Raw genomic sequence first — 15,419 nt, forward strand, 5'->3', positions numbered from 1 at the left:
ATATTGGGTACTGTGGGTACATTAATGAGAAAAAAAGGAACTTAAATGATTTTAGCAAATAGCTGCAATATAACTAACATTGAAAAATGTAAGGGGATCTGAATACTTTCCGTACCCACTGTATTATCCCAAGAAAGTTTAAATCCAGAGATCTAAGCAGTTTTAACCAGCACACGAGTGTCCCTGTACGTTGCCTATAAATGACATCATACCCACGTTACCCTTGATTTCTGTGGGAAACGCCAAAGATGCTTTAATATATTATGTGATTTATTACAGGTGAGCAACTGTTTGTTTACATTCATAGAAAACTCATTGTTATTTAGCTCAACAGTTAGTCTTATTGTTTAAATCTTGTTTTCTTGATTTAACATGAGAATCATGTTTTACCATACATAATATCCATCTAACTTTCTGCATTGTACTAGGGATGGGACGAAATATCGTTTGACGAAATATCGCGATACAAAACGTGACGAAACGTATCGAGGTCGAAAAAAATGGATCGCGAAATAAAGATATATGGCACTGCTGCATGATTAGCGTAGTATATAAATAATTTAGTGTATTATATGTATGTATGTATGTATGTGTGTGTGTGTGTGTGTGTGTGTGTGTGTGTGTGTGTGTGTGTGGCAGACATGACAAAACGCAGCGCGCATTTTCTGTTTGATCTGAGGCATAACTTAGTCCGTAGTTGGAAAAAGTGAGAGCTGTCAGACAAAGGATGGCAGCAAACATTAATAGGGAAAGAAAAGGGTTGACATTAGCAATTATATTCTAAACCAAAAATGCAGTTATTGCCTACATAAGCTACCATATTTTCTGTTTAACTTTTATAAGACTCCAGAAAGAAAAGTGCGTTTTTTCACTGAGCACATTCTCTGCAGTCTGAGCGCGATGCACTGCAGCTCACTCTCGCTCATGTCTGAGGTAAATCATTAACACCATAACCCCTTACAGAACACGTGTTTTATTGAGCTAAATACATTACAATCGGATAAAACGAATGCACAGGTTACTTTCCTGAACAAGCGCGCTTCCGAGTCGTCCGTGTTCTTCACACTGTCCACGTGAATTGCGGACCAGTTCGGCGGCGCGCACACGCAAAATACCTGCAGTTCAACAGGGAATGTGGATCTCTTAAAGGGGCCACACTATATTCCTACTCGTGTAAAATAGACCTCCTCCTGGTATGGTGTGGTTCTGGTTCGCTCACTGGTACACATTAACAATTTTTCATACGAACTTTACCCTGTTCTGAATTAAACTGCCAGTGTAAAAACTCCCTTTATATTGTTAAAATGAGAGAAATCACTACTTTCTCATTATTTTTAAGTTTAGGCTTAAGAGACATGAACAATTTCTTAGATAAACATATATATGACCTTTGATATGTCTAGTCTTCATGCTGTATTGATTATTATTGAATAAGTATGGTTTCACTAATAATAAATGTACATTTGCATAAAGCATGCATATTTGTCCATACCTATGTTGATTAGAGTATTAAAAACTTAATTTAAGATACATTTACAATTGATAAAAAGGTGCGATTAAATTGCGATTAATCACGAGTTAACTCATGACAATCATGCAGTTAATCGCGATTCAATATTTTAATCGATTGACATTCCTACAGTGCCCTCCACAATTATTGGCACCCCTGTTTAAGATGAGGTCGCAGACTTCTAAAAATTCTCCTTTTTTTTTAAACAACATAGAACCAAAATGCAAAAAAAGAGGAAAATCCTACCTTTCGTTTAAGTACATTACTTAGGTGGTACAAAAAAATCACAGATTTGGAAAAAAATAAAAAATATTTTGATATCGTATCGTGACATATCGTATCGTAACCCAGGTATATCGAGGTGTATCGTATCGTGGGTTTATGTGTATCGTCCCATCCCTTCATTGTACAACAAGTGTGTCATACTGTAGTATCTGCTGAGCGAACACACAGAGTAGCAGGATAACAACTTTAAACACACTCAAAAGTATCTAATATGATAAAAAAGTGTTGCATTACCCACGTACGCATGACTGGAAGAAGCAAAAGCGCTCGTCTGCAGTTTTATAAAAGCTCCATGGCTCTTGAGATTTGTCAAACTTGTCTCTCATTAGCAGTCGCTCCAGCGGCCTCGTTCCGCTCCAACGGCTTTCAGTCCCACATACTACAATAACATTAATAAATCTTTGATACGTTAGCTCATCCGTGAATAGGGTTTCTGTCTGAGTCCCGTTTATTGTTTTTTCTACAGGCTGTAGAGGTGGAGACAACATCTCCCATGATTCCGTGAAATCAAGGCGTCACCAAGCTATGCCTTTGTTTTGAATTTGAAGCGACTGCTTCCAGCGAAAATGACATATTGTGCCTTTAACTCAGCATTGTTATTGATAGCCATCCAAACGATCAAGTCAGTAGTGCCACCATAATTGGGAAAAGCCAAAAAAAATGTACCAATAGCCACTTAAGTTTTTTTGTTTAATCTTTCAATCTTTCAGATGAAAACGCCTAAAGAGGAGAGCATGGACTTTGAAGAAAGAAGGTACAGTGAGACCACGGGGTCACATGTGAGGGTAATTTTAGTAGCTAGTACTGCACATATCGCAGATCCAGACTTTTGATTTAGAGAAATGGCATCAGCAGCCAGCAGCTGCACTTGGAAATGAGTTTTAATCCATTTACAATTCAAATATGCAATCATCCTTTTTTTTCTCTTTCCTTTAGAGTTGATGAAAATTAATTCTGATGATTTGAAAGTGCACAGTTCTGGACAATATCCATTCCGATTTTCTCGCTACATTGGCTGTCTTTCAGGGAATTAATTTATTTGTTAGAAAGAGAGCTGTGGCATGTCAGAAAAGTAATAAGTGAAAAGCATTTAGATCAGACGGGGGGTGGGGGGAATTGAAGCCTGAGGAATAAGTCTGTGAAAGCAAACGTTTAACATGAAGCTACATTTCAAATATAATTGAATATGTACGATTTTCAGATATAAAACTTAAACCATCTCAAATCTCTCTTTGACTGTTTCCGTCTCCTGATAAGGACAGCACATCTCTAATCAGGGAATTTGACATTCAGACGTTTTGTAAATCAAGTTCTGCTGGTGATTACAGGTGGGAGGTTGATTTACGTGATAGAGGTCAGACTTAAAAACTGATGAAGGTGTCCGAGTGTTCTTTTACACTTAATCTCTCCCAGAAAGTTCTCTGCTGGATTGAACCATTTGTTATGGCAATTGTAATTAATTGATTTGGTCTGCTCACCTCCCTCCACATCTGAATCATGCTTTATGGAAATTGAAGCTTGCATCTCTCTGCAATTATCCTTGGATATAATTACTGTAATTATATAATTATCATCAGTGGCTATTAAGTATTATTGTGTAATCACCATAATTTAGTCATTGTCATTGGTCAATGCATATTTGTCCTTTAGGTTTCCACAGCCTTCAAATGTGTTGTCTTTTTTAGGTCTAAGCTGAATGTGAAGGAAGAGCCAGACAAAGATCCAGACTTTGTAACAGAAGAGAAAGGGAAAAAGAGGAAAAGAAAAGCAGATAAAACGGATGGTCCCTCTTCTACTTCTGAAGCACCTTTGTAAGGTTTCTTTATCTTCTGGGTGTAGCAATGAAGAAGCCATTAGCAGATCCTTTTCCACTTCATAAATGTCTGATTTATAGGTGAAGTGGGGTAAGCTGTGCCACTTCACTGTAAGTCCTCATGAAATCAAAATCAACCTTATGTAGTTTGTTAGCAAACATTACTGGTCTTGGGGTACACAGAAAAAAAAATGTTTGCAGTTGATGGAGATTTGTGGTATCCCACATCCCAAAGATGCTCTATTGGGTTGAGATCTGGTGACTTTGGGGGCCATTTTAGTACAGTGAACTCATCGTCATGTTCAAGAAACCAGTTTGAAATGATTCAAGCTTTGTGACATAGTGCATTATCCTGCTGGCAGTAGGGTACAATGGTGGTCATAAAGGGATGGACATGGTCAGAAACAGTGCCCGTGGCATTTAAACGATTCCCAATTGGGAATAAGGGGCCTAAAGTGTGCGAAAACATTCCACACTATTACACCAGCACCAGCCTGCACAGTGGTAACAAGGCATGATGGATCCATGTTCTCATTCTGTTTACGCCAAATTCTGACTCTACCATCTGAATGTCTCAACAGAAATCGAGACTCATCAGACCAGGCAACATTTTTCCAGTCTTCAACTGTCCAATTTTGGTGAGCTTGTGCAAATTGTAGCCTCTTTATCCTATTTGTAGTGGAGATAAATGGTACCCGGTGGGGTCTTCTGCTGTTGTGGTCCATCCGCCTCAAGTTTGTGCATGTTGTGGCTTTACAAATGCTTTGCTGCATACCTCGGTTGTAACGAGTGGTTATTTCAGTGAAAGTTGCACTTCTATCAGCTTGAATCACTCGGCCTATTCTCCTCTGAACTCTAGCATCAACAAGGCATTTTTGCCCACAGGACTGCTGCATACTGGATTCCCTTTTCCTCAGACCGGCCCGTCTGGCACCAACATCTATGCCACGATCAAAATGGCTTAAATCATCTTTCTTTCCCATTCTGACATTCATTTTAGAGTTCAGGAGATTGTCTTGACCAGGACCACACCCCTAAATGCATTGAAGCAACTGCTATGTGATAGGTTGATTAGATAATTGCATTAATGTGAAATATAACAGGTGTTCCTTAATCTTTTCGGTAATTGTATATAATATTATGATTACCACAGCAAACTATTTTTTTCTGTGTATTAACTTGCATTTATTAATTGTTCACCCTAAGACCAGTGATGTTTGCTAACAAAGTAAATAGCATGAAATTTTTAATATTAGCAGCTATTACTTCAGTCTTCAGTGCCAAGATTCATATTCAGAAATTATTCTAATATGCTGATTTGGTGCACCAGAAACATTTCTTGTTATCAGTGTTTAATGAAATGTAAGAGATGAGAAAGGACTCTTTACATGTATTGACTGCTTTCTTACTGTGTGTTCCTTAAAGGCCAGAGAAGAAAAAGAAGAAAGTTTCAGAAGAGGGACAGAGAGACACTGCAACATCAAAGAAGAAAATAAAAAAGGACAAAAAAGAAAAGGTGAGTGCATTAGTGGTACATTGATTATAGAGAGAAGAACTTAGTGGCTGAAAGGATAGTAATTTAGGTATTTAAAAACAAAAAATCTTTAAAAAGGACACATGCTGAGATAAGCTAAAGGAGTAGTCAGAAAGTGAGTTTACATTAATATAAATAGATTTTTATATTAATGCCTCCCCGCAGGTTTTTCTTTTTTTCTTTCTTTTTTCTTTTAAAAATAGTCTTGGTTGAAACTTACGTTTCTATGATGAAAAGGCATGCAAGCACTTTTGAATTTGTTTTGCTCACAAATCATTTCATTCATCTTTGGCTATTCATCTAAACTGCCACCGGCAGGTCAATGACAGCTTGTCCTTCGCAGTGACCCTACAATCTGATGGATTTAAAAGACCATATCACAAAAGCGATTCCCTGTGCTGAAAAGCCGTCATTTTCTTCAACAACTGTTGGTCTCCTCTGTTGATAGTGATTTTAGTGCTGCGGAGAGAAGTTTTGGAGAAAATTTCTCTCTTGCAGAGCTCAAAATATTATTCTCAGGAGAAACCGTTTGCAGTTTTGTTTTTGGCTTACTGCTAAAAGATACTGTCCATGTCCACACTGCCTCAGGAGTTCATTCTGATCAGGTGTTGTCTGTTCCCAATGCCGACTTGACTTCTGTGCACTTCAATTTCTCTAAGTATTTTGATCTTAGGAAGAGTAAATGTTTTTGATCTCCTGTGGATCCACCGACATTTCAAACAGGAACGCTTTTTGTCTGAATAGCCAAAATGCCATTTGCCACTATTGTATTCCTCCATTATAACAAAAAATACATGTCTAGAGACCCTGAAATTTTTACATCAGAACTCTCTAAACAACAAGAACTCATGAACAAATTATCAACAGCAATGCAGAGTTAATTATGTTTTATAAAGCTCCTGTTTTACAGTGTATGAGTTCATACCTGCTGTTGATTTGAATGTTAATCCTCCTGTTAGTGTTTGGTATATAATGTTGTGCCAACGCTGTTGTGAAAGTGATGAGTTATATGTTCAATTAAAGTTTTTTACTAACTTTTCAGGGCTCGGACATTAACACTTCTGAGATATTTTGAACACATATATATATACATACATGTTAAAGACTTGGATTCCCATCCTAAACATAGACAAAGTTTCAAAAACTAATGTTGGACATTTGATAGAGTATTTCTGTTTCAAAAATACTCCTTCCGGTTTCTCACAAGTTTCGGCGAGTTTTTTTCGAGTATGGGTCCACTTGACGTTAATAGAACGGAAGGTCCTTGTATGGGCCGTACGGGCTCTTCTCCCAGTAGGGTGCGCGTGTGACTAGAGCGAGAGAGAGGAAATGCACGCCGTAAACAGTCTCTCAGGTGCAGATCCAGTCGTCCGTGAACACTTATGTGGCGCGCCGCGCTCCACTTTATTCCTATGGGTGACGTCGAGCGACTTCAACGCTTCAGCACAGCATTCCGGGAAGGCAGCACTGAGTTTGAACCGATTTGAACGCAGAAATGACGGGAAGCTTCACAACATCGTTTCAGTCACAAAGTGGATTTACATGCCACTGCTGTCACAGGACTTCACCAAATCATACCAAAGAAGTGTGTTTTTGACGGAGCGGTCCCAGCGATAAAGGTTCGGTCCTGCTTTGGAAGCAGCCGGTGAGTTAAACTGCTTCAAATGTCTATGCTGTTGGCTACCGTCGCGTGAGTAAACATCAGTAAACGACACGGTCGCGTGCTTCGTCATTCAAATGCGCTAACGGTTACTCCATTGTTGTTCTGTATAACGTTACACTAGTCTGACGTGCAAAACCGTTTTTCTTGCTACTTCTAAGGTCTAGTCGCATACAATAGTCCATAAACCGAATCATGTCCTCATACACTGCGAGTAAAGCCACACAAATGTTGACAGGCCACTAAATACAGTACATACCACAGAGACGGACGTCCTGATGTTGCTGTTTCTCCTGTTCAATTTATTTCTGCCTCAGATTTGATTCTGGATCATTATCTGTATTAGCTGAGATAGCCATGGGTTTCTCCACGCTTGAGGACGTCATCGCTTTGCGCGCTTGTCATTCTTTAGCTCCGCCCACACGATACGCCTCCAGCTGCTCGGTTTTTTCCGGAAAGACTCGGTACAGCCTATATTTCTTTTATAAATATGATAAAACTAAAGACTTTTCGGAGATATGAAGGATGCAATACTACTCTATAGGTACTCAAGATTGACATGAGATTGACTGAAACTGAGTGTTTCACCCCCCCCTTTAAGTAGGTGGTACGTGTCAAAGTGACATTGTGGTGAACCGGTGACAGGGTTAAGGGCAGTCAAGGCTCATTGATGCACGTGGGGAGCAAAGGCTGGCCTGTGTGCTCCGATCAAACAGACAAGCTACTGTAGCTCAAATTGCTGAAAAAGTTAATGCTGGCTCTGATAGAAAGGTGTCAGAATACAGTGCATCGCAGTTTGTTGCGTATAGGGCTGCATAGCTTCAGACCGGTCAGGGTGCCCATGCTGACCCCTGTCCACCGCCGAAAGCACCAACAGTAGGCACGTGAGCATCAGAACTGGACCACGGAGTAATGGAATAATGTGGCCTGGTATGATGAATCACGTTTTCTTTTACATAACATGGATGGCCGAGTGCGTGTGTGTCGTTTACCTGGGGAACACATGGTGCCAGGATCCACTATGGTAAGAAGGCAAAGTGATGCTTTGGGCAATGTTCTGCTGGGAAAATTTGGGTCCTGCCATCTATGTGGGTATTACTTTGACAGGTACCACCTACCTAAGCATTGTTGCAGAACATGTACACCCTTTCATGGAAACAGTATTTCCTTGTGGCTGTGGCTTCTATCTCGTTCGCATCTCGCAACTCGCAGGACTTGAAGGATCTGCTGCCAACATCTTGGTCCTAGATACCACAGCAGACCTTCAGTGGTTTAGTGGAGTATTTAGTGAAGTATGCCTCAATAAAGGGGGTAAGGGGAGATGAACACAATATTAGGAAGGTGGTCATAATGCTATGCCTGATCGGTTTACATATATAGTGTGTTTTACACCTTTTTTTTAAAACTAGAGTCCTCTTTAAAATGTGCTTTGAGCAACAAAGCTGTTACAATTTTATTTGAAAGTAAGCAGCTATTTTAAATATTATTTTCAGACACAAGTTTTTAGTACCACAAAAAAAAAAAAAAAGAAATTTATGGAGAAATTAAAACTTTCATTCCTCCACAGGTGGCTCCACAAGTCCAGCTGTCCACATTTTTAGACTGAAAATTTGCTGCTACTGCAAAATGCAAACGCTGTTCACAAAGTTTGCAGTGATGACCCTTTTTTCCTTTCAAAGGTGATAAAAGAAGAAGGAGGTGGTTCGGTCTCCACTAAGAAGAAAAAAACCAAGGAGGAGATTGAGGCAGCCAGGTCTCTTAAGATAAAGAAGAAAGAGGAGGAAGAGAAACAAAGATGGAGATGGTAGGCTCTCTGCATGCCACTACTTTGCAGCTTTTAGCCCAGAATTTTTGTATGTCACTATCCTGCTTTTCTTGACTTATTGACCCCTTCACAGGTGGGAAGAAGAGAAGTATGAGGATGGAATTAAATGGAAGTTTCTAGAACACAAAGGGCCGTATTTCCCCCCAAAGTTTCAACCCCTTTCAGATGATGTTAAGTTTTACTATAACGGTATGTGTTCTGACTTTCTTGTTGCATCTGTTGCGTGGAATCGTTTCACATCAAAGTGTGTTCAAAAAAAGAGATTTTGTTCAGAAAGGGGGGCAGTTCACTGGTCGGTGCCGTTCCCATTAATTTTTCTGGTCTGGGCACACAGCCATGCTCGAGGTTGACCTGTTCCTCCGTTAGTGTCAGGCCTACTTCAGAAAGCACAGGAAGAGTCTTTAATCTCTTTGCTAAACTTTAAGGTCAGCTTCCTCTATTAATATCCACTCTGCCATTTACCGTAGAGAGGCGTTTCTTAAACTATAAGTGCGTTTAGGAAGGCCCAGACCATTAATCTTGGTACAATAGCCCTGAGGGGGAAGTATTTGGATTTTGTACCTGAGAATCCCTGAACGGTAAGCTATAAATGCAGTTTTGATTATATTTGTCCTAGGCCATGATTCTCTGTGATGCATTTAAAGTCCTATATTGCGGGGAGTCCTGTGGGAATGTGTGTCTGAAGTCTCATCTTAACGTGGTTAAAAAAATACATTCTGTCTGTGGATATGATATCTCTGTGATTTTGTTGTCAGTTAGGTATTTTTTATCTACTTTATTTGCCGACAACTATTCTAGTCATTAAGTGATTAGTGCTGTTGATTATTTATTTGGTATGAATTTATTAAAGGGGGGTGAAACACTCAGTTTCAGTCAGTGTCATGTCAATCTTGAGTACCTATAGAGTAGCATTGCATCCTGCATATCTCCGAAAAGTCTTTATTTTTTTTATAATTATATAAGAAAGATGCGCTGTTCCGAGTCTTTCCGAAAAAAGCCGAGTGGGTGGGGGCGTGTCGTGTGAGCGGAGCTAAATAATGACGTGTGCAGCAGCGCGCTGCAGTGAGGAAAGTGAGTCGCTCTGTGAGGAAAGTGATTCGCTCTGTGAGGAAAGTGATTCGCTCAGTGAGGAAAGTGATTCGCCCGCCGCGTGAGGAAAGTGATTCGCTCTGTGAGGAAAGGGATTCGCTCAGTGAGGAAAGTGATTCGCCCGCCGCGTGAGGAAAGTGAGTCGCTCTGTGAGGAAAGTGATTCGCTCTGTGAGGAAAGTGATTCGCTCAGTGAGGAAAGTGATTCGCCCGCCGCGTGAGGAAAGTGAGTCGCTCTGTGAGGAAAGTGATTCGCTCAGTGAGGAAAGTGATTCGCCTGCCGCGTGAGGAAAGTGAGTCGCTCTGTGAGGAAAGTGATTCGCCCGTCGCGTGAGGAAAGTGCTAATACAGATCGACCGCCGGCCTATCAGTGGGTAAGTCAGTAGCTACTGGTTATATCACCTGTTTAGCATCCTACAAGCCAGCGCTTTGATGGGCGTAGCCTGTTGCTTTCGCTCTCTCCCTCGCTCTCTCTCACGCGCTTCCGGTAGAATTGTCCGTAAGGCCCATACAAGGAAATTCCGCCCCCGTTAACGTCAAAGGGGACGCATGATCTCAAAAAACTTGCCGAAACTTATGACTAACCGGAAGTAGTATTTTTGACAAAGAAATACTCCCATCAAACGTCCACCTTAACTTTTGAAACTTTGTCTATGTTTAGTATGGGATTCCAAGTCTTTAACAGTGTAAAAAGATCAGTATGCATGAAACAGCATTTCACCCCCCCTTTAAACATTTAGGCCAATAGTTATTTTTATGTCAGTTATGCAGTTTACCTATAAATGGCCAAAATTAAAATTCTGTTCTAGGAAGAGTCCAAAATAAATAAATGAAATATCCTAAAAATTATACACTTAAAAGTGAATTTAGGCATCACTGTTACAAAATGTTACAACTAGGGCCGGGACTTTAACGCGTTAATTAAGATTAATTAATTACGTGACTTTAACGCGTTAATTAATTACGCAAAAAAAAAAAAAATTTACCACACCGCGGAACGTTTTTCAATGAATGAGTTTCGACGGACCGATTATACTGGAACACCAACTAGCGCTCCGGAGTCAAGACAACAACAAACCATGTGAACATGAACGAAGAAGCTGATGAGACTGCTTTGCTTGGCCCCGTGGATGGGAAATTTTGTTTTAAAAAACGAAAGAATGGAAGCGTCGACAAGAGCATGGTTGTGTGCAAGCTATACAATAAGGAATTCGCGTATCACCGCAGCACATCGAGCCTCAAATATCACAAATATGCTTTTGCTAAACTTAATGGCAAACATTGCGCTGGTCTGCTCGACTGAAATAAATAAACAATATTTTGTTGATTAAGCTTATGTATTCAGTCATTATTCAATGGTATACTAAAAAAACATGTGAAAAATTACTTCTCATTGTTCTCAGGTCAAATATTTATATGCAATTAAAATGCGATTAATTTCGATTAATTAATTACAAAGCCTCTAATTAATTAGATTAATTTTTTAAATCGAGTCCCGGCCCTAGTTACAACGTTAACATTGATTTAGCATTGGTTGATTTTAACATATTAACGGATTTGAGTTCGGCTGAAGATTACATTTAAAGGTGCGCTATGTAGTATTTTTGCGGTAAAATATCCAAAAAACACAGTGTTATATAGTTTATTCAGTTGAGTTTTTACAATATCCCAAATGTTTCCAACTATTTGTAAATTGTGAGAAAATTGCTATTTTAACAACGGAACCGGGACGTCTGAGGGAGTCTCCTGTCAAATGCTTTTTATTCTGCAGAAATGCTGAGCAAACGGCCAGAGTAATGTCACAACATCATCTTAAACACACTTAAATGTATATAATATAATAAACAGAGCTGCATTACCTCATACCCATGACCGGAAAAGCGCCGGCGATTGTGTCCCGTCATAATAAAAGTCCCGCTGTTTGCGAGCCGTGTTTGTGTAACAAGCAGCCTTGCTCAGCTCCTCAACACTCGGCCTTTCTCTGCTTCATACTAACTTGCATACAAACTTGGTGTCATCAAACTATGCCTTTGTTTTGAATAGGCGCCTTCTAGCAGACGGAAAAGTTACATAGTGTAGCTTTAAAAGCATTATTACATTTATTTTAACATATAAATTATTAAAGTCATTATGAAATAGAAGTAGTGACAGATCTTTTCTTCCATATTTTGATGTATAAACATTTAAATGTAACATGATTTAAATTATATTTACATGTATTAAATGATTATCAAAAAAGGGTAAAAAAAAAAATGTAGGTTGAGTTCTTGGTTTAAACAGACTAAATGAGTCTTGCATATGTTACCAGGGCGAAGTCTTGTCATTTTCATTGGATGATCCAGTTATGACATTTTGATTAAAAGCTGTTTCAGTTATTTTTTTGTTGTTTTTTTATTAAAGGGGGTGATGAATTGAGAAATCAACTTTCCCTTGAGCTTTTGATATATAAAAGGTCATGGTAATATAAGAATAACCTGCAAATTTCAGAGCTGAAACCTTGTTAGTCAAAAAAAAAGATTTTATAGACACCAGGCCTAGAAAATGATCGTGTGCGCATCTATACGTCATTGCACGACGAAACGCCTCTACAGAATAATAAGCAAGTGTAATTCAGTAGCCCTGCCCACCGACTCATGGAGGTGTTCCGAGTGCGCTAGCCAGCAGCAATAAACATGCCAAAGATAGCAAGATATTGCGCTATTCCTGGTTGTGGAAGAACACAGTTGCTGCATGAGCTTCCTTCGGATCCTAATATTTATAACAGTGTGTGATACTTCATTTATTTTTAATGTAGTTCCAGCTCATGTGGGGAAGACATTCGTGTGTTTGCTTTATTTCACTGCGGAATCGTTTGTAAACAAGTCTCAGATGCTGGATTTGCAGACATATTGAGATTAAAACAATGCTGTCGCTTCTATATTGGACCTGCAGGAATGGTGCGACACACTTATGTGAGTAAAACGTGTTTTTATAGGTGATAGTATTACATTGTGAAACTGTAGATTGTTTTGATTATGTGTACATGTCTAACAGAACATACCTTTAGCATGCTGGACTCAGACATGTATGGGCCAGGGCTTACAAAGCCCAACGTCGCGGTTCTGTGTGTTTTCCAGATGGGCTACCAAAACAGAAGCCAGTCGGGAGGCCGGTGAATCCCAAATAGTGAAATAATATTCCTTTCTTGATCTGCGCTGTTCACTCTTTCTTGACTTGACATTTGAAGGGCGCGTACGTGTGTGTGCGTTTGTGTGTGTAAAGACGTTTACGAGCCCTGGGATCGAGAGAATCATTCCAGTTGCCACTTTCAAAACAACCCCTCCCTCATGTGAACTGAACTGACAGGGGAGCTAAAGCTCATTAAAAATGCAAATCTTATCCAATCCTAGCCGTGGGCATTTACTTCCAAGTCTTCAGTGCGTCACGCCCATCAAAACCCAGCATTCAGACGAGAGCCTCAAAACCAATGTAGAAAATAACCTATTGATTATTAGTTATTATGGTTTTGAATGTAAAAACCAAATGAACGTCATTAGTTGACCTCAGACAACAGTACATAAAAAAAAAAAATAGTTCATGACACCTTTAAAAACGTCCATGGATTATTAGTTCAAAATTAAATCAATAACATGGGTTTAAAAATAGATAGGATGAATTTTAATTTCATGCCAAAAAAAGCATTTATTTCATTTACTTTGAACAATAGATAAAACATAAATATTTACGTTCCATTTCTGATCAACAATATGAAATGTATGTTGTTCTTAAAATGCAGTATGCACTTTAACCCAAACAACTCATAATTGTTTGTTACCTGTTTGCTCTTTTTCACAGTGATGTTCATGGTAAGTGAAGATGTTCTGTTTTGTTGTAGGAAAAGCAGTGAAACTCAGTCTGCCAGCTGAGGAAGTGGCACTTTTCTTTGCTCAGATGCTGGATCATGAATACACAACAAAAGATGTCTTCCGCAATAACTTCTTCAGGGATTGGAGGAAGGTAAACCATTCCTGCACTTGTAAGCCTAGCTCAGTCTTTAACCAGTAGCTTTTACAGTTAGGAGGGATGGGTGTCAGGTTACGCGTACGGAACAGTTATGAAGCTTGCAGCATCCCAGAAGGCCTCGGGGCGTATCATGCAGAATTAATTTCGTGCTGCTTAGTGCTCAATGCTCTTGAAAATACGATTTGTGTAAAGGCATTGATATGCTAATCCAGACAACTCGCTTCCCGCATATGAACAAATCCAATTTAACTGTTTTATTATAACACGGAAGCCCCTGCTCGCTTCACTGAGCACAGTCTCCACCCCGTCCCCAACTGTCAATCACAAGAATGAGCGAGAGAGGAATTCAAGGGATGAGACACCGGCACTGTTATTATAGTGATTTCGAAAAGTGTTGCATGAGTGTTTTTGTCTCCACCTGTTTGTTACTCGCGTGATCTGCAGTGTAGCGTGTGCAGCAAAGCAAATGGTTGTTTAAAAGTGTTCATTTCATGACCTTTTGACCCATTTAGTACTTATTAATGGAGACTAAACCTATGAATACTATTGAGGGTTCAGTGGATAATGAATTCCTTGTGTTTAGTATACGGCCAGCCACAGTTGTGCCTACATTCACAGACAGTACATTCACATGCAGTGCAGACAGCAATTAGGAAAACAAGGTCAATGAAAGCATGCTGGGAGGAAGGAGGCGTGTTTATGTACTTCTTAGCATTTGGCAATTACTGCACATTAGAGACCTGCCAGAACTGGGCACCACAGGACGTAATCGTAGAACAGAGAACTCATATCTAGCTACAAAACTGTGTTCAAGATAAGTGCAATTACAGGTATAGGAGAATCCATCTTTGATTGTCTTATAGTGATGGCTCCAAACAGCGATATTGAAATTCTAGTCGATACTGATATCTATATTACGTTATAGCAGGTAACCTAGAAATCTATAATGCTTTAATAAAAATAAATAGGCCATTTTTACATATTTTGCCACAGAAATGAAACTTTTCCTTTAAATACAGCGACACATTTCTCAGTTGCTTCTGATAGCTATTTGTGATCGCCATTTAGTACATTTGATTTATTCAACAATATAGTGTCCCGAATCGTGCTGTGCTCCTAACCACGGTAATTATTTAGTGAGTATATGAGGTTTTAGAATGTCGGTTTGTCTACCTTTTTTTGGGCCTTTTTTCTTTTCCCTCATTTTACTCTTTACCTTCACTGTGCTCTGGGCTTTGCTCCCTGGCTAATGGCCCAGGGGTGCCATTTATGGCCGAGCATGTGTATGTGTGTGACAGAATGGGGAGATGGAGGGGGGCAGGTCAGATGAAATTGCTTGTGTGAGGTCCCGTGGCGCAGGTTCTCTTCACCAGCCCCAGGAGGAGAGATTAGAGTGAATCAGTGTTAGTGTGACATTTAGCACCGCAAAAGTGCAAGAATAAATCATAAGCCGACAAAAGGCGAAACGCGTATGTCAGTCCTTCGTGACCCCTCCATCCGATACTTACTTTTCTCTATTCTCATTTTTTGGTTGTCCTTATCGTCTATCGCTTTTCCTGTGCCCTATGGGAAACTGTGATCATCACAGGTGAGGGGATCTGTCCTAGTGTTTTTCTAATGATCTGTAGGACCTTCTGATATAGAAAGTGCTATTATGTTGTTGAATGCCATGAAACAGGCCATATCCTGAAGCAATATCAGT

General features: G+C 39.6%; 1 protein-coding gene across 1 annotated transcript in view; it reads left to right on the forward strand.

Moving 5' to 3' along the window:
* The window catches only part of zgc:173742 (DNA topoisomerase I, mitochondrial), a 50,935-nt gene that overhangs the window by 7,008 nt on the left and 28,508 nt on the right, over positions 1-15,419 (forward strand). The window contains exons 4-9 of the mRNA XM_067420255.1: positions 2,506-2,549; positions 3,481-3,606; positions 5,034-5,124; positions 8,482-8,606; positions 8,701-8,816; positions 13,590-13,711. Coding sequence (XP_067276356.1) covers positions 2,506-2,549; positions 3,481-3,606; positions 5,034-5,124; positions 8,482-8,606; positions 8,701-8,816; positions 13,590-13,711 — 624 coding nt within the window. The remainder of the gene's footprint in view (positions 1-2,505; positions 2,550-3,480; positions 3,607-5,033; positions 5,125-8,481; positions 8,607-8,700; positions 8,817-13,589; positions 13,712-15,419) is intronic.

Source organism: Pseudorasbora parva, chromosome 16, assembly GCF_024679245.1.
Source record: "Pseudorasbora parva isolate DD20220531a chromosome 16, ASM2467924v1, whole genome shotgun sequence".
Classification (NCBI taxonomy): Eukaryota; Metazoa; Chordata; class Actinopteri; order Cypriniformes; family Gobionidae; genus Pseudorasbora; species Pseudorasbora parva.